At 36.6% G+C, this 19,257-nt stretch overlaps 1 protein-coding gene across 3 annotated transcripts in view; it reads right to left on the bottom strand.

Moving 5' to 3' along the window:
- Positions 1–19,257, bottom strand: part of LOC116847572 (protein O-mannosyl-transferase TMTC2) — a 412,543-nt gene that overhangs the window by 67,127 nt on the left and 326,159 nt on the right. For all 3 annotated transcript variants that reach the window (XM_032822683.1, XM_032822685.1, XM_032822684.1), the window contains exon 6: positions 9,284–9,369. In XM_032822683.1, coding sequence (XP_032678574.1) covers positions 9,284–9,369 — 86 coding nt within the window. The remainder of the gene's footprint in view (positions 1–9,283; positions 9,370–19,257) is intronic.

Below are 19,257 nucleotides of genomic sequence, written 5' to 3'. Positions count from 1 at the left end.
TATATATATATATATATATATATATATATATATATATATATATATATATTTAATATATCATACATTACGAGATATCCATATACTCGTCATTAGAATTAAATTAAAATTTATTCGCGTGCCTTTCTATCACGGAATCATATGATTTGTGTCTATCGCCTCTTTATCTATTGCGATTTGTATTTATTAGTTCGCATTACGATGCACATAGACGAAAAAACGAAACAATTGCAAAACACCATTTAATGTTATGCAGATTATTTTGCCCTTGTCGTATGCGACGGATCCCTAGAATTTATTCAATGAGATTTTACCAGCTTTTTATTTCCGACGACGAAATTAGCCCTTATAGAATTGAATATTCTAACGCGCCTAAATGCAATTGCGGTCATTTCCCTTGAGAAGCTTTACGCGTGGACGAGCTTTTAGCTTTCTCGTGCGATAATCATCAAAAATTTCTAGCGTAACGCCCTTTCCACTTTTATCCGCATGCACTACAACGTATAACTGCAAACATGATATTTCTCACAGTAAATTCAAGTGGCGTTGCTCTTAAAAAAGTATAATTGATATTCAGTGCTTGATAACAATCCTATATTTAAAAAAAACTAGTGTATTATTATAACTATTTTTATTATTATTCTTATTTCATTGAGCATTTATAGAACTAATATAATAGACGTTATATGTACACACTGAGAGAAAGAAATATTATAAAAATAAAATATATTGATCCGACAGATACTAATGACATATTCAATTATATTAATACCATATCTCTTTCTTTCTCTCTTCACAATAGGGAAACAAATTTTTTTAAAATAAAAAAATATACATTTTCTCTTAGAACCATAGCTTTTAAAGAAAGCAATTATTTGTATCACTCAAATAAAAGAATTTAAATTTATGTAAATATGTTATTAGTATCCACCAAAATAAACATTTTTTTTATCTTTTAGATACCTTTTCTCTCACAGTATATTGACTAATATTCAAAAAATGAGACGGCAACTAAAAGCTGATTTTAAGGCTAATTCAACAAAAAGTATTTGGACAATCACTAAATGATATGAATATTAATATAAATATAGTCGAGAAATCAAGTTGAATGAATAATAACGCGTAAAAAGTGGAAATATCGTACAAAGAAAGAGAGAGATATGAGAGAGAGAGAACCCTCAAATTCAATCCCATTGCCGGGATTGTATTTATTTATAAGAAAGAAATGTTCATTATAAAAAGTGTGCCTTGCTATTTTGCAGTAATCAAACGAAGATTCGTAGTTTTCAAGGAATTTTGTTAGAAATTTAAAATAAAGCAATTTATTTTATGAATTAGTGCAAATTTTTTTCACACAGTCGCAAGAGGAATCTTGCAAGTGAAGTTTCTACAGAAATATATATTTCAACGCAAGCTCAATATCTCGAACAGGAAAGCTGTCCTTTCCGCGCCATCCTTTTCGGTTACTTTGAATGTTGCGAGATCAAAGCCTCCAGCGAGACGAATTTCATCTTAAATATGCATCCTCAAAGGCTACATAAGAATCTTATAATGTGACTGCTCTAAGCCATGATTCATCAGTGATCAAAGCTCCTCGCCGTGTAACGAGCTCGAATAACATCGATTTTTGCGAGGTGCTTCGGATACCGATAAGATTTCTCCTGTCTGCGCGAGCACACAGCCTCGTTACTACTATATTCGCGAAAAATATAAAAGTCCATATGAGTATACCGTAATCCTGCTATAACCGTCTGCTAGCTGTGAATCCGAATTTAATGTACAATTTATACAAAACATCGTTATTATTATGTCGAAAAATTTGTCGGACGCTCATTTATCAGTGAGTGATACCGCCCGCGTGCTCTCTTCCTTTTTCCTTTTCCCACAGCTCTGTTTCTCTCTCTCTCTCTCTCTCTCTCTCTCTCTCTCTCTCTCTCTCTCTCTCTCTCACGCGAGCTCTCGCATGCGCTTTGTAATAAATTCCAATCTTGCGGTCTAAAGTGTTACATCGCGTTTTGAACCACCGATACAGTGTCGGGCCGACGCGTTGGTAAACTTTGCCGGCACTTTTAAGCTTGTTTAAACTGCCAACTTTTATCGGCCATTACTCACATCGAGAGGGTGGTTTTAACCGATTAGTTCGCTATCAAAATCGATAGGCGATAGATACTCGTGGCCATAGAACGCACAGGACACGGCGTCAGCCGCGTTTATCTACACACGCTGCGTGAACGACCGCGTGTGCTTTATGCACATGTTTGTGTGTTGAACAAAGACGTGATTGCGTTAATGTACGCTTGTTAACAGTTTCCGCACGCTTGCAAGAATGTTACTGCGAGAAGAGGCGGTGGAGGGGAGACAGGGAAAGAGAGAGGGGGGGGAGAGAGAGAGAGAGAGAGAGAGAGAGAGGGAAATAGCGTGTCAATATTGTTAGCCGGTAACTCGGTCAACATTTGTTGATTGTTTGCATTAGTCATTTTTGGTTGGTCAACATAGAAACCGCAACGCCGACTGCCAAATGCCGACGATATATATGTAACTTTACAAACATTGCCGGAACTTTCGTTTTCATGTAGAAGGGTACAACACAGCGACAAACAATTTAGGAAAACCCGTTCAATATATTTGGCTAGGATGCCCATGATCAATCGGAAATGCTTTAATTAAACGTGTATACATAAGTCCGTCCGGTGAAACCTGCTGCGGTCTCTTGGAAATAATTACACGCACACGTACATCAAATACATTAAATCGGGGCAAATAATGTTCGATGTAATGCTCGTAAATAAGCAACAGCAAAATAAACAATAATAATAATAATTATTAATTTTAAAAATCAATGAATTTGTCTTCATCGCAATAAACAACATTAACCTTCCGAGTGACAATGTATTTTCACTACTTTCGGGCAACCAGGATCATTAGTGTCTCGATCTTTCTGTCCTTATAGTGATTGAAAAAGTTTTCGAAAATTATTAAAAGTTCCTTTAGTATTCTAATTTAAGACCGCATAGCACTTTTATAAAAAATAAATTGCTAAATATATATATTTTATTTTTAATGATTTTTAAACAAAAAAGTTCCAAAGAAGGAACACTTCTTAGAATGATTCGAATATAAATGTTCCTAGTTGCCACTTGATGGGTTAATTCAGAATGAACATGCATTTTATGTTAAACATTATTTAAGCGTTAATAGTCTTTGCAAAGGGAAGTATTTTTTAATTAAATAAATTTTATAGAGATATGATATATTTTCGCTATTTTTGCCTAGCTAGATTAATATTTTCTATCGATTTTCTTCCCCCCCCCCCTCTCTCTCTCTCTCTCTCTGCCTCTCTCTTGAGATCGAAAAATTATTTAAAAGTATTAAATTTTCCTATATCTTTCTAATGGAAGACCGTATAGACGTAGACCGTATATGAAAAATTGATGTGTATCTTATTTTTAATGATTTTTAAATAAAAATGTTGCCAAGAACGAGCACTTTTTAAAATAGCAGGGACACAATGATCCTGGTTGCCACTGGAAGAGTTAATTCAGAGCGAATATGTGTTTTATCTGAAAGGTTATCCGAGCAGAATAATCTTTGCGAGGAGACATTATTTGAAGAAATAAATTTTGTAAAAGTAATATAACGTATTTTCATTACTTTCAGACAGCCACGATCATTAATGTCTTCCTTGATTTTCTTCTCTTTAGAGTTATTCGAAAAAATCACCTGAAATTATTAAAATATCCTGTACTTATCTAGTTGAAAAACACGTAGTTTTTTTGTAAAAAAATAAATTGCTATATATTTTATTTTTAATTTTTAATGATTTTTCAACAAAAATGCTGCAAAAAACGAACACTTTAGAATGCCCGGGACGTAAATGATTTTAGTTGCCACTTGGAGAGTTAATTCAGAAAGAGGGAACGTGCGTTTTATTTTAAATATTATCCAAGCAGACTAGTCTTTGCGAGGAGGTATTCTTAGAAGAAATAAATTTTGCAAAGATAATATGACGTATATCCTAACCTCCTGTGAAACAGAACTACAATTTTTATAGTGAAGCCGGTTATACGGACAGGTGGTCGTTCCTCGCGAGAAATCTTCACGGTCTCGAGATGAAACATGTTAATATGGAATGACGACGTCCGCTAGTTCGCTATCTGTATAGTGGTCTATATTTTTTTCACATTTGTTTCCGTTTTCCTTCTCTCGCGGCTGCCACATATAAACTCTGCGAATTCGATCGCGCTTTATACGGGCCGTTTCACTCGTTCCGGACGGGAAACGTTTTCGACCGGGGACCTGGTATGTGCCGTAAAGGACCAATAAAATCGATATTGTACCGCGCGGAAGTATCGTTTCGTAACGAACCAATTCCACGTCGGTCAAAGTAAATCGTCGTACGTGGCTGGTGTGTACGGTATTGCGTAACAAATTCGCCGTTTCGCGCCGCAAACTCTGATACTGGTAAATATTCGTTTTCCCAACATTTGCCGAAGCTCATTGCGCATGCAAACCACTGGCGTATAAATTTATATAAAATTATACCTCTCTTTGACTGTATCGTGCGAGCGCGCGCGCACACGCACATACCGTTCGGATTTACACATCGAGTGTACGCATGTGCATGCATATGTGCATCTATTTGTGCATTATTCTTTGTTAGTAACGCCGATATATTTCTCGATACGTGTCTGATAAATCTAATGTGACATTAATCCGCTGCGCAATATTTATATAGGATGTTGCAGCTTTGCCAGACAAGATTTCAAAAAATTCGTTTAACAAATATACGCGATTTATCTTTTCTTTCGCAAAGATATCTCGCGCGCGACAGATTATTAATATTATTTATTACCATTAATTAATCTAAAATATACGTAAATGGAGTAAAAATTTATCCGCTACTTTCCGTTCGGTTCGACTGGGCTTTGCATTTCACAACAGAATCTTATGACTGTGAATTTGAAATTGAGATTAAACAAGCGAAAATATTTAATGATTATTATTGAAATACCGTATTTTTTCGAGACTCTCTTAAAGTGAGTCAATAAAAATGTTCTTGATTGAATCAGTAAAGAATTATTTCATAATAATTAAGGATTATTCACTATTTTTCGGTAAAAACACGCACGCTTTGCCATTTTGTCTTATTTTCTCTTGATTTTGACTAGTGGAAGTAAGATTTTATGCATACATAGTTGTTATAATTGCTTTTATTAAGGGAATGCTGGGGTCGAAATGTTCACCAATAGAATGCTGATAATTTCTGCAAAGTTTACGTTATATTGGATGCACGAAATTATAAATGCTCTTATACAATAAAAATACACGTGGGAATAAATTAGAACATTGCTCAATATATGACAAAAACGATAAAAATGTTCAAAATTGACGTTTCGAGTAAATTACGGCTGTTAGGCGCTGCCAGTTAAAGCAAATATTTGTCTGGTACAAAAGATCTGTAGCTTGTACATACTATGTCAACGCGAGTTTACTTTGCTCAAAAAAATATTAAAGGACATTGCTGTATCTGTATACCTGAATTTAGGAACTTAGAAATATTGGGAAAGTTGGCAAAAAAATTTCTATACGTGTATATATGGTTATATATATACGCAGTCTTCGTTAAATATGATAAAACAAAGCAACATATTTATTTTAAAATCTATCTACAAGATATACGAAAAGGATAACATAATTGTGTCAGCGACGATCATCTCTACGTTATTGACATTTTTGGAGTTCATCATCCATCCCAGTATTCCCTTAATTGATACAATCAGCGAAATTTTACTGATTGCAGTGCTATACGTCTACTGAACATTTCGATTAAGAATATACTGATTGTATTTTAGAGAGTATGTCTATATATAGACGACGTAAACTATATATGTCATCCGTGTAAACAATAGATAATCTATGGATATCGTTTAAAGAACATATCCTTTCTCATACAAGTTAATTAAGAAAAGTTAATATTTTTATTACACTTTTAGAGAATCTTGATGTAAATTTATGCACGTCGTTTCTTAACCAAGACCAACACAGTCCACAGAATTCTCTCTGGTTACATTCTTACTTATACAGAGAATCAAATCTACCAAGCTGTCACATAATAAAATGGAAATTTTATGCAGCTTGTTGTTTCTTTTAAATATTACATTTATAACTAATATCCAAAACAGATACAGAGAGAAACTGCTTGATAATTAAATTACTATTTTTTGTATATTTTAATATAACTTGCGGTATTCTACAGTTTATATTGTTTATATAAAAAACGAAATTGTATATATATACTACATGGAAAATAGGTAAACAAATCGCGTAAATATAATCTTGAGATCCACGGCACTATCCTGAAATCCCTTTAGCAAGATTTTACTAATTGCATTGCCACACTTCGAATTAAAAAAAATTATAAGTTAATTTAGTGAAGAATACACAGGAAAAAAAATATTCTTGTCTGGAGAATATTTTTATTGTTGACATTTTAAAAATAAGGTTAATGTTAAAATAAGATTATGTGATGTTAAACGAAGATAAATTTGTCTTCAATCAAGACGAATATAATCAAACAAAACATCATTTCTCATATATAAACAACAATATTGATATTCTTATTTAGGTATATATTAGAGAATGATTGTGTTCGGCTTGAATGAAAATAATAATACAGGCCTGCGTAATAGAGAATTTTAAAACATGTTTGAGCAAATAAAGTAGATTTATAGATAATTTTGTGCGCTGAATCCGAATCTGACTTCAGAATTTGTCCATCATGTCATGTTCCTGAGATAAATGAGTTTAAAGATGTCAAAAATGACGATTTTGATTAACTTTATGTATTTATTTTAGAGACACTAATTTTTGTTTAATATTTCTGTCATATTTCTGTATTAATGTCATCGCATAATACTAGTTTTCCCCTTTAAAATTCATCTTTAATTGTGCTCAAATGATATTTTATTCCCGAGATATATATCACTTTAACAATATTAAAATTACAAATAGATTCATATGCAAGGTACATATAGACCTACAATATCCAATAACTTTAAATTTAGAACTCAAAAACCCCAAAATTCCAAACATCAAATTTTAAACATGAAAACCATGCAAACCTGTAGTAGTATATAACCAAGAATATTAATATTGTAATATTCTATAAGAAAAATGATTGTGTTAATTTACTATATTCGTCTTGATTAGTTAGTTAAGATTAACTTATCTTCATTCAACGCCCTTCATCATATATTATCTCATTTTAACATTAATCTTATTTTTAAAGTGTCGACAATAAAGATATTTTCCAAACAAGAATACTCTTTTTTTCTGTATACATATATTGCTTGTATTTTAGAGAGTATCGATTCTAAATATATGCTACAGATTGCGCAAAAATGAAGGCGGATGTTTACGAAACGTCTCGCGCGCGCACCTGCACGCACACCATCGGAAATCTAATCTGCATTCCGTGCTCTCTCCGTTTCTCGCTTGCACCGGTGTGGCGGAACGACGCACATGTGCGCATCGTCGTTTCCGGATCCGCGACGCGGTATCGGGACCCTTTTACGGGAGGAAAAACATCTGGGTCCGGGAAGCCGGAACGGCACGTGAAGGAGCCATAAAATCGATATTGTAACGCAACGAACGACTATCTCGTGGGCGTGCGGTAACGAACCGCTCCCACGTCGGCAGCCCAAGTAAATCGCGGGTTCGTACTATGTACCGGGTATACGTGTAACAAACGAGCCGCTCGCCTTTCTTTCCCCGACTTGCTTTATTCCTTTTCGCCTCCTGTGGCTCCTCGACGCGCACCTCGCCCTCGGCTCCACGGACGTAGAGGCTGGGTCTCCTGGGTAAAAGGCAGCTCGTTAAGAACCTGAGCCGATCTCTTCCCAGCCATAAGCACGGATGTATACGTGGACCCGAGGGGGCTTACTATACAAGACGCGCGAGCTGCCGGGGAGAAATAGTGCTGGGATAATACGTATACCTGTAGTATATAGTCCGGGGATTATTATACTGATCAAAAAGCTGGCCGAAAAGGTAGTCAGTGCACACGCCAGCAAAAGTGATGGTCCGGGAAAGATTAGAGGGAGGGGCGGGGGAAGATATACGAGAAGCGTGTCAAGTTCTTGATACATGGGGTCGGACGTTCAATTTTTTTGCAAATTACAAAGAGCCGCAATGTATTATTATATTCAATCACGTTATGTGAATTATAAATATAAGCGAACGTTCTCCGCAAATTATCGCACTCGATATTTTTGTATATCTCTTTGACATGCTGACTGCCACAGTAACATTATAAAACTTTGTGCTCTCGACATCATGTTTAAGTTTTCAATATTATTTTTATATCTCTCCTCAACGTTTTTGATAATTATTAGTATTTTATTGCAGCTAAAAACTTAATAATTTATTTCATTAATAAGTCTAACAGTTAACAAAAGTTATTTTCATTGTACACTATATATGAAAAAATTATGCGTGTATGTATGTGTATATATATATATATATATATATATATATATATATATATATATATATGTATGTATATAAACTATTATAGGCGTGTATTTTATAATTACATTTGCAAGAGAAAAATTGATTTGCATCCCTCAGATACGTTATAACTATTCGCATTACAAAATAGCTTATCAGAGAGTTATTTTAAATCGCGCGTTATTTTACAGTGCGAATAAATTATATTTATTATTCAGCAAAACACTCGCAACAAAGATTTATCCTCGTATTAAAAAATGCCAGTCAACTCACACGGAACAGAGAATTCTTCTCGTGTACCGGCTACAAGATAACTCAGTCAGTGTGTTAAAAAAGAAAATATATGAAGATCACGTCTTTATCGTGCGTGCGCTTCGCGCTGCTATTTTCTCTTACATACAGAACGTGTAGCAATTTTAAAGTCAAGAATCATAATTCTCGGGTTGATCGATAAATAACTCACTATGATCAGAAATGAAGTGTCGAGAAATCGATAAATATACCGGGTGAAGTGGATGAAGTAGCGACAGTCCATTCCCGCGTTTCCCGCAGAAATGCTATTACGGCGCGTACGAAGAACAGCGATATATTTTTCCGTAGCCGAAGGCGATCCCTCACCAATCGATCGGCAGTAACAACGCGCAAATCCATCAAATGAACATTAGTGGTGCTCAAATGTTAAGTTGCTTGAACGGCTCATAAAGTCGAGGGCTCGGTTGACGAAACCAACGACGCGGTCCCTAAAGTCCAGAAAAGGAAATGTAATTAAAAGACTTACGAGCTAACGAAGGTCGGAAGTGGATTGCTCGTTGATAACTCAAAATCGCCTCCTCATAATTCTTCCTGCTCTGCTGCAAGATGCCCCTGTAACACAGAAAAACATATCCCATTTTCAATATTGACACGACCTGAGTGAAAACTAAGGAAAAACTAACGAAAATAAAGGAACGAAAATAAAGAATAAGAGAGCCCAATTTTTCATAATTTCAAACTCATTTCTCAGTCAATTATATTTGTCAACAATTATAATTGTTGGCAGTATAAACATAAGAGAGACAACCTTTCTCTGTTTCTACTGCTCTCTACAATAGACCGTAATTTTCTTCTTTAATAATTGAAATACAAACAAGCTGCTACATGATTATCTTGCCTCGGTATCGAGTCAAGTTGGCTAGCAACTTAGAGTAAGCAGACCATACGTAAAATATGTATATATCCTGATTAATTTCGGGGTCTCCGTGAGAGATTTCCACAGCCCTGCTGGCCCTTATATAGTGGCCAATTTTACCTCATCCGTCCAAATGCTCGCTTTTAGGCAAATGATACACGGAAAACGCAGTAAAAGCTAAGCAGTAAGAAAATTGACCAATATGGCCGGGAAAACATACCAAATGCAGTAACCAAATTGACTAACTACGGTTGATAATTGTTCTTACGGTTCAAGCATAATCAATTGTGATTAGTCAATTTTCTTACTGTTCAAGTTTTATTATTTACGTTTGTGTATCCCAGTTCTAACAATCGATTATTCTTTGACCGTAATCAAAATCATCGATTATGTTTAGTTAATTTGCTTACCGCTTATAAGTTTTACTGTTTACATTTTTTTTGCTCTTGCGACTTTAATTATTTTATAAATAAGAATTGCTTTTACTTGAAACAGAGAGTATCATACATTTGCAGAAAACTTCATTTCAATTAATAACATAATACTTGTGTTTATTCACTTACGATAGAGAATATTGATACTAAATTTCGAGACGCTCGAAAATGTATTTGGCTGTTCCTAAATCAGTTTTTTCTATTTTAATTGTAATATCACTCCGATTTTAATAAAACTCCGGGAAAAGTATCTATATTTTGAAAAAAACGTTTTGTGATTTCGTTTTCACTGTTCCTTTCACGATAAATACATAAATAAAACACATGGTCAATATACTCGTTGGATTCGCTTTCCCCTAAGTATAACAATGTGATTGTTTGGACAAACAAAATAACCACTGAAATGGCGCGTTACAATTTAACGGCCACTCACCACTATTGCATCTGATTACTTGTCTTCTTTTAACTCAATTTCCCTGAAGAGACAAAAGAACAGTCGATAAATATATGGCATAAAGCGTCAGTGACGTTCGACGCTAACGAAACTCCAGCCATTAACGAAGTAAATTAATTTTACAGTACCGTCGGTGTGCTTTCCGTTAGCGCGCCGTGCTCGCAGCGCGGTTCAAAGGTATTCGCCTCTTCGATATAACATCAAAGTGTCACGTCGTCGCGCGCGCAGAAAGGAAAAGTTTTCCGTCTCTTAGACAGTGAGCGATTAATCTCCCCTCGAAGGATGTCACTTTCAGAAACGATATAAAAATATTACTTGTCAGGGGCGATGACTTATCGCGCGCGAGGTCGCTACGCGGTGGGATTAAATTGCGGGCGCAATAAGCGCGATTCGTAATACCTGCGCACACACATGCTCACACATACGTGTATGTGCGCGGGGCACTCTCGCGAAGCTACATATTTTAGAAAGGACCCGCTTCGGCGTCACGGTGATTAATCTTTCGCCGTAAGTTGTCACTCGAGAAACGATGAAAATATCACTTGTCGACAGGTGAAGTATAGTCGCGCGACCGGTAGACGACTGCGCGGCCTCTATCGCTGATATTTTTCTCGCCACGCGTTATCGAAATCGGACTGGACGATATGGCGTGCAGTTATTTTTCTTGCGCGCCGTGTGTTGCGATATTTTTCTTATTTCCGACCAGATTAGGCTGGCTGGAAGCAAAAGTTTGCACGAGAAAGACTCATACCGGCGTATCTGAAAAATATTAGATACTCGTGAAACTCATATGATATTAAAGCCATTTTTATTGATTAGTAACAATGAGATGACATATAATATTTTAATCAAAGTATTGGCCCCGTTGCTATCAATAATCTTTTAGCATCTTTTGGCAATAGTTTGATCTCGCGCCAATAAAATGACTCGTCTTTTGAGACATTCATCGACACATTTTCGAAATTCTTCAGCACTTCATCAGATAGACCGCATCGATCTGAATAAATGTGATGGGACGATGTCTGAAGAGCTGGATGCGACAGGACTTCTCAATCTGATTCGAACAATGTCTCCTTAGTCATAACAGCAACATGCGGCCTAGCGTTGTCATGAAGCAAGTTGACTTTGTATCGATTCGCGGTTATTTGAGAATGTTTTCTTTTATGACTTGGTTCAAATGCCATAATTGTTGACTGTAGCCATCTTCTGTGACTTTAGCCATCTTCTGTGACTGTAGCCATCTTCTTTGCCTTGGTGGAAATAGTTCATAATATTTTTTCTTGGTTCCATTAAATAAATAGGAGAACTTTGTGACCGTGGAGGTTGCGTTTTATTGTGAATGTTGATAGTAACTTAAAGGAATACAATTACTAAGTCGCTACTGTAGCTACCTATTTGTGACCCTACGAACTTTTATATGCATCTAATATTTACGGTTCACGTATTGCGCTTCCCCGTACGCGCACTTCTGTATTTTGTTAATTTTAAACCAGCTTGACATCACTTGGTATTTTGAGTGACCTACTACAATCTCTACACTGCTTGGACAGTATTAAGTCATTAACATCAGCCGTGAGACTGGGACAGGAGAGAGGGGACAACGGAGAATAGACATAGCTGCGCGCGTCTGCGATGATTTATTATGGAGATTCTTCATGAAGATTCGCGCGCTTCAAAATCTCGGCCACGTGAACTTTTCTAACGAAGCGCGTGTGTACAATTTGAATGGGCTCGTAAATTACTGAGTGAACGAAGTTTACTGTGTGTTCCGTTCCGGACGCATCTCTGCACCTTCGTGCGAAACCATGCTCGGTTCTTTCCACTGGTCTCATTAATGTCGAAGTAGAAATTAACGTCGATGCGTCATTTGTCGACGAGCCTCTTCACAGACTGATCGACATTTTCGCAAATCGCCCCTCATCTCGAAACAATCGAGATTGTTATCGAAATGGAGAGTGCATTTAATGCGCAAACTAAATTCTTGCGTTACGACCTAGCTTCGCGAAAAGATTATACTAATGAGGACACTTTGTGCGCCTCCGACGAGCGATAAGTTCCAAGGAAAAAGAAAGACGAAGCTGAGAGAGAGAGAGAGGGAGAGAGAGAGGAAGGGAGAGAGAGAGAAAGAGAGAGAGAGAGAGAGAGAAAGGGAGAGAGAGAGAGAGAAAGGGAGAGAGAGAGAGAGGAGGTAAGAAGGATGGAACGGGATATTTCCTTTCCTGACGCGCGAACCGGTAGGATGAAGAGAATCCCTGTTCGTTAACGAGCCGCTACTCTGCGTTCGTTAATTTGCAACAAGACGAAGACTCGCACTCGCATACATAGACATAGGTCCGCTGCTTTGCTAGCTCTCTCTCTACCTCTCTCTCTCTCTCTCTCTCTCTCTCTCTCTTCCGCCATCCCTCTCTTTTCTCTCTCGCAGCAATCTCCGGTTTATGTGCCAATTTGTAATTTTACTCGTATTCTGTTTAACTCTGTTAAACTTATTATACAGCCCTTGGCCTATTTACTGATAGCGTGTATCGCGGCGATTTAACAGATCTTTTTCAAGCGATGTAAATTGTGAAACGCGTGACAGAGAGAATCACAAGAGGCTACGTAACGAAGCTAGCGTTGCGAGTAACTGCGGAAAAAAGTATCCGTTCGTTCGATGGCGCGTTTGTTATATCGCAAAATGCAAATATCGCAATACGCTCACGCACAGGCGATATGCAAAATTTTAACTTTAATTTCTTACAAAATCTTAATCTTTATCATTTCGTTTGCAAATCATTTTTAACGTTTTTTCTCTCAGTCGATCCGTAGAATTTCACCTACTTGGCGACAATGTGATTGGCGTGATTGTTTCAACACCTCAATATTCAATTAACCTATTTACAGTAATATATTTATATTGAGTATTACTATTAATGAGTAAAAAATTGGTTTGTAGAACTGATTAGAACGAAACGTGATGTCGAGATAGATTCGATGCAGGACTGCTAAGAGTTAACTCTTTGTCACTCATTTGAGATGCTTTGTTGCTTTGAGATAACATTAAGTTCAAGTCGATGCAAACATCATACTCGATATTTTTTTCCACCAACCATTGTTGGCAAGACTGTTTCGTGACTCTTGATGGAATTTTTATCTTACCATGTTGTTAATTATAAAAAATAATGAATTCTCGGCACCCATCGTCTGTTCTGCTTCGAGACTGACAGCTCGAAAAGTAAGTGCCATTTATTAATCAATTTGTGGCCTTTGAATCATACATTTTATTTCTCGATGAAGTTTCTTCAAATCTGACATATGGAGATTTTCGGGGTCACTGATTACGAATTTGAGTTCGGAAAGTTAAAATTCGAAATGTGGCGGATCCAATATGACGAACAGAGTTTTCAGAATTAGCAATCTCACTTTTAATATTATCCGGAAATAACGATATTTCTTTAATATAAAAAAGAGATATTTGCGTTTTTGACAACTTACAATAAACATATTACCAATAGTAGTTTATTGTAAAAAATAAGACTTAAGAAGGATTTTGAAAAAGATGTATAAAATATATTAAATATATAATATTGGTAGTTTTTCTAAATAAACTTAATGTTTCAATGTATCGATTTTTAATAATTAGTCTTAAATTTTAGATTTCTCTAAAAAATGATTTTCTTACTTTTTTGCTCATAATAATTTAACAATTGAACATTAAAATTATTTCTTTTTTATTTTTAATGTCTTACATTTATATGAGAATGTATAGTAATACTATTATTAACTATGTCTGCCGATAAATTACTTAAAATCATTAGAAATGAAGGAAAGATAAGTGGGACGCTAACGTTTATGATTCAAAAGATTAATATTGCACTTATTTATCATAAAAATAAACTATACAAAACAACGTGCATTATGACGTATAAAAAGCAGAAAATTGCTATATCGAATATAGTTTGTATTAAAGATAATGCAACATATTGTTTCTCTGAGATAACGTTTCCTCTAAAATAGTTGACTGAAAAAAATTACAGAGAAAATCAGATATCATCTCTACATCGCTAGGGACGATAATGAGTAGAAAAGAAAAGTAGAAAAGTAGTTCGTGAATAGAATTAATTCGGGAGGGATTCAAAAAATCCCTCCTAATTTTCTCTCAATGATATTCCAACGTCTATTACTGTGTGCATTCTCGCTCCCGATTACACTTCGTAATTGCTAAAGTATAATGTACGGTTATCTTAAGGTTTCTCGCTCTTACTGATTCTCGGTTGAGAATTGGCTGCGTTTAACGTTAAAAATGGAACTGGGATGTAGGCCAATTTACGCGAACGGCGTTAGGGAACAGCAAGACAGGTCGCGAGTATAATTCCCCGCTGTCGTTCGCTTAAAACGCGAAACTTAATAAAGCAATGCGCCGCGTCAAATGCTATTACTGCCAAACATGCGTGCACGGCAGCTGCGTGGCAGTTCAAACGACGCGCGCCGACAAAATAAACCGCAATCGTTCGGTCGAATCGCGCGCGCGGATATAATTATACGAATTATCCCCGATTGCGTAACAGGCGAACGGTTTTGCGACAGGGAATTCCCGCGACGTGTAACGATCACGCTCTTTCTCTGTGTCTGTGGCTATTTCGTCAGTATCGACGGCAAAGCGTGCGAATGTTCTCGACGGCTTCCTTCCGCCGGGAAATTTCGTCCACGTTTGACGCGTCGCAAACGAAAGGAGGTTGAAGGAAAGCAAGAAAAGAAGACGACGACGACACAGGAGAAAGCGCGAGGTATACAAGATGATCGGAAACAATCGCATTCGGTTAATATTCTCGTATTTTTGAGCGAATTCTAAGACTATTTTTCCTCTTGCAAAATGTTATCCGAGGCTTAGTTGCTGAGGTATAAAGAGAAATATTTAGCCACTCACAGGCCAGATACAGAAAGTAAGCAGGGGCGGCACAATTCACCGTCAGACACAGACGTTGGGCAATATACATGTGACAATATTCATACATCTTAGTTTGTAAATTTTTGATGCTTGCGTCAATGTGATTGTACACAATAATAAATTAATTATTTTAACTTAGTTGAATATAATTATAACATGTAAGGGTGAAATAATCGATTGCGTTCGCGTACGCGAACTTCACCTAAATGCAATATAAACTTTACAAATACGAAAAACTTTAAAAATAAGCACGAGAAGAACGAAACATTAATCGTACAAAACATAAGATATTCTTACATTATTTGAGAAAACCGAGTTTGTATTTCTTTGTAAAAATTGTTTATCTTGGAAAAGACAGTTTTTAATACTACTATCAAGCGCGTCTTCGTTCCTGTAACACTTAGGTCAAGTTCGCTTGCGCGAACGCAATCGATTATTTCACTCTTACATGTTATGTTATAAGTTAAAATTAAAATAACTTGTTATAAGTTAAAATTAAATGTTACTTATAAGTTAAAATAATTTATTTATTATTGTGTACAATCACATTGACACAAGCATTGAAAACTAAGGTGTATGAATATTGTCACATATGTATTGCCTAACGTCTGTGTCTGACGGTGAATTGTGCCGCCTCTGCCTATTTTCTATATCTGGCCTGTGAGTGGCTAACTATTTCTCTTTATACCTCAGCACCCAAGCCTCGGATAACATTTTGCAAGAGGAAAAATAGTTTTAGAATTCGCTCAAAAATACGAAAATATTAACCGAATGCGATTGTTTCCGATCACCCTGTATACAGCAGCAACGTCTCGCCGCCGCCGAATATTTGACCGTCTATGCGTCGCCAATAAAATAGAAACGCCCGTAAAACGCTCGACATAACGCGTATTGCCGATAAAAGCTCGGCGAGGAATGTCGAGAAGTTGCCGCGATTCACGACGCGCGAACGCGCGCGTATCTCGCAGCGACTGCAAATACACGCGCGGGGTGCGCGCGCGCGACGAGTCCGCGATCGAAACGTTATTCCGGGATCCCGAGTGCGCTGTTAACTCGGGACGGGCACGCTATTGTCGAGACCCGTCACTTGGCGTCACCGACCTTCGCATTCTACGAAACGCGCGAGCGCGGTGGAGCATTCATTTCTCACGGATTTTACGTCCATTAATTTTAGTGTTTCATTATCTTCTGGCGCCAAATTGCGCGATACAATAGTTAGAGGTGTAATTTTGTACTAACGAGCGCTTATGCGAGTAACTTTCGCGAATTTTTGTTAACTTCAATGCGTCCTCCGTTAAACACATAAAAAATAATACAGATAAACGGGCGCTTTCCCTCCACTTTTCGAAACTGTACACGAAAGAATGCTGCTAAACGCCCACAAACATTCCGCCTGATTTTTAAGGTCTTCGACAATGGCAGTTTTTTTTGCATACGAAGAAAGCTCACGTCGAATCGATTCCGAACATGTAATTCTCTAATCTCCTATTGTATTGGTGGTTTTCGCGATTTCCAACCGTGCTATCTGACAATTAATCATCACCAATCATTGATCAATTAAGATTTCACTGATAAGTTCTGTATCAGTGTTGTCTGACGGCAAACGATAAATATGCGGTGCAAGCCAAGGACACCATTGATTCAACTGCCATTGCCAGCTGATATTTGTATTTTAAAGTCACTAGATATATAAAATACCGAAATTAGACGCCATTTCGGCTCCACGAATTATGCCATATCGGCAGTACATTATTTGACGGCTGTCATATCAGCAGTACATTATTTATATTTATACGAGTATCTTATAAATGAAGAAAGATAATTAAGGATACTCATCGTAACCATGTTGATCCTGACATCAAAGACAAGAAATGAAACGTTGAAAAATTTTATGTACTATTATCAAATAAAAAGATATTTGAATAAAAGAACAAATCGCCTTTAAGTGTATTTATAAAATGTCCTATAAAGTAGCTTTTTCCTTTGATAATCAATAAATAATTATAAACTAATTAAAATTAAAGTAGTAAAATCACAAGAAAATATATGTTAAACACGAAAATTGTATGTCATGTTAATTTTATGGTTATTTATATTAACAATCAAAAGAAAAAAATAGTTTTCAAAGCATTTTATAAGTATGATGTTTAACGCGATTATACTTCACACATTATAGCTCACAGTTCTTTCCGTTCTAATTTTTCTTTCCTAATTAATTAGAACCATTTTTTTCGTCTTTCGCTATTTCACTTGCCTGCTAGCAAGCAAAATAGACGGAACTTTTTCTCGCTGTGGTTTTTGTAGTTTTTCACATAACTAGGCGTTTTTGTCTATTTGCGTAGATAATTTAATTACATATATGTTCCTCACATAACAATCAGATTATGAAACTTGCACTAAGTGTGTATATAAGTTACACTAAGTGTGTTATATCTATACTAAATAACGTCATTTTGACTTTAAATACGAAAATATTAAGTCTTATGGATTGTGATACTTTATGTTATCTAGTGACTTTATTGTCTTCGTTTACATAACTCCATCTGCTAAAACTGGGACTCTTTTGGAACTGGCACTTTGGGAGCATTTTCAGCCATCTCCCTCGAGAATAGTAAGACATTCAGGTTAAAGAGTTATATATCTTTGGAATTGACACGTGAGCTTTAATTGTGAGAGAAAATTGTTACTATGGAGAAGGACTCCAAAATCAGGTGAGATTTAGCCGTCCTCTTTACACTGTAGATTCATCATTTGGAATGCGCTACTGTGCATTTAAAAATCGTTCTGTACTATATAGCGCCGAGTTTTTTCCCTTGCGTTTGCAGTACTATAACTGTCTCTTCCATTTGCGGCATCGTTGCAGTAATATGTTATTCGGCCGAGAAATAACTCCAGCATACGTTGATATCGGTTATCTTAGTATAACTTAAATTAATTTTCTATTTATATCGCAATTCTACTTCACATTGGATTTATTCTTATTCGTTTATTCTTACTTCGACATCGACCATTTTATTATTGACGATTCATTAGTCTGTAACATTTCACCGTACCTAACCTTTTAAAGTGTTTGTAAACTGCCGGCCACATACACAGGACCTATCTCTACCCTGCGCGATCGCGCGAAACCACTCGCGCTCTCTGGCGAGTCATTATCGAATATTTCTAAGTGCAACGCGCGATTATTATTCGCGAGAGTCGAGGCAACGCGGATTTGCCGGGCGAAGATGAAGGTCCCTATTTAAAATGAAGGGCGAATAATCTGGGGTAAATTGACGGCGGCCAAGTAGACGGCCGGATAAGTTTGTAATTCCATTAGAATATTTTAATGTTTACATACTAGTACGGGACATTTCATCGATCGGACTGTGTGTGTCCCGGCTAACTAAATTTAACTAAACTTAACTCATACAACTTTACACCTCCCCTCCCTTTCCCCATTTCCCTTCTCGCTCAATGATAACGATCGTGCTCGCTCCCCGCGGGCCGCACGATATGGTAATGGCGTACGAGATATTCCAAACCGCGCGCAGTGATTCATGCGAATCCGATATAAAAAAATACGCGCGGGCGTGATATATAAATTTATACTTAATTACGTGTGCGCGCAGTGGCGTCCGCCTTCACGAATTGCTCGCGAGGACTCTCATTAGTGCAAAATCGCGTTTGTGTTTTCGCGTAATTGAACAGATAACTAGACGTGAAAGTCAATGGAGGGACAGAAAGAAAGAAAGAAAGAGAGAGAGAGGGATGAAGAGAGAGAGAGGGGGGG

The sequence above is a fragment of the Odontomachus brunneus genome, unplaced genomic scaffold, assembly GCF_010583005.1.
Source record: "Odontomachus brunneus isolate Ranch 3 - 2012 unplaced genomic scaffold, Obru_v1 Obru_scaffold_080, whole genome shotgun sequence".
NCBI classification, from domain to species: domain Eukaryota; kingdom Metazoa; phylum Arthropoda; class Insecta; order Hymenoptera; family Formicidae; genus Odontomachus; species Odontomachus brunneus.
This window is presented reverse-complemented; position numbering and strand designations above follow the sequence as displayed.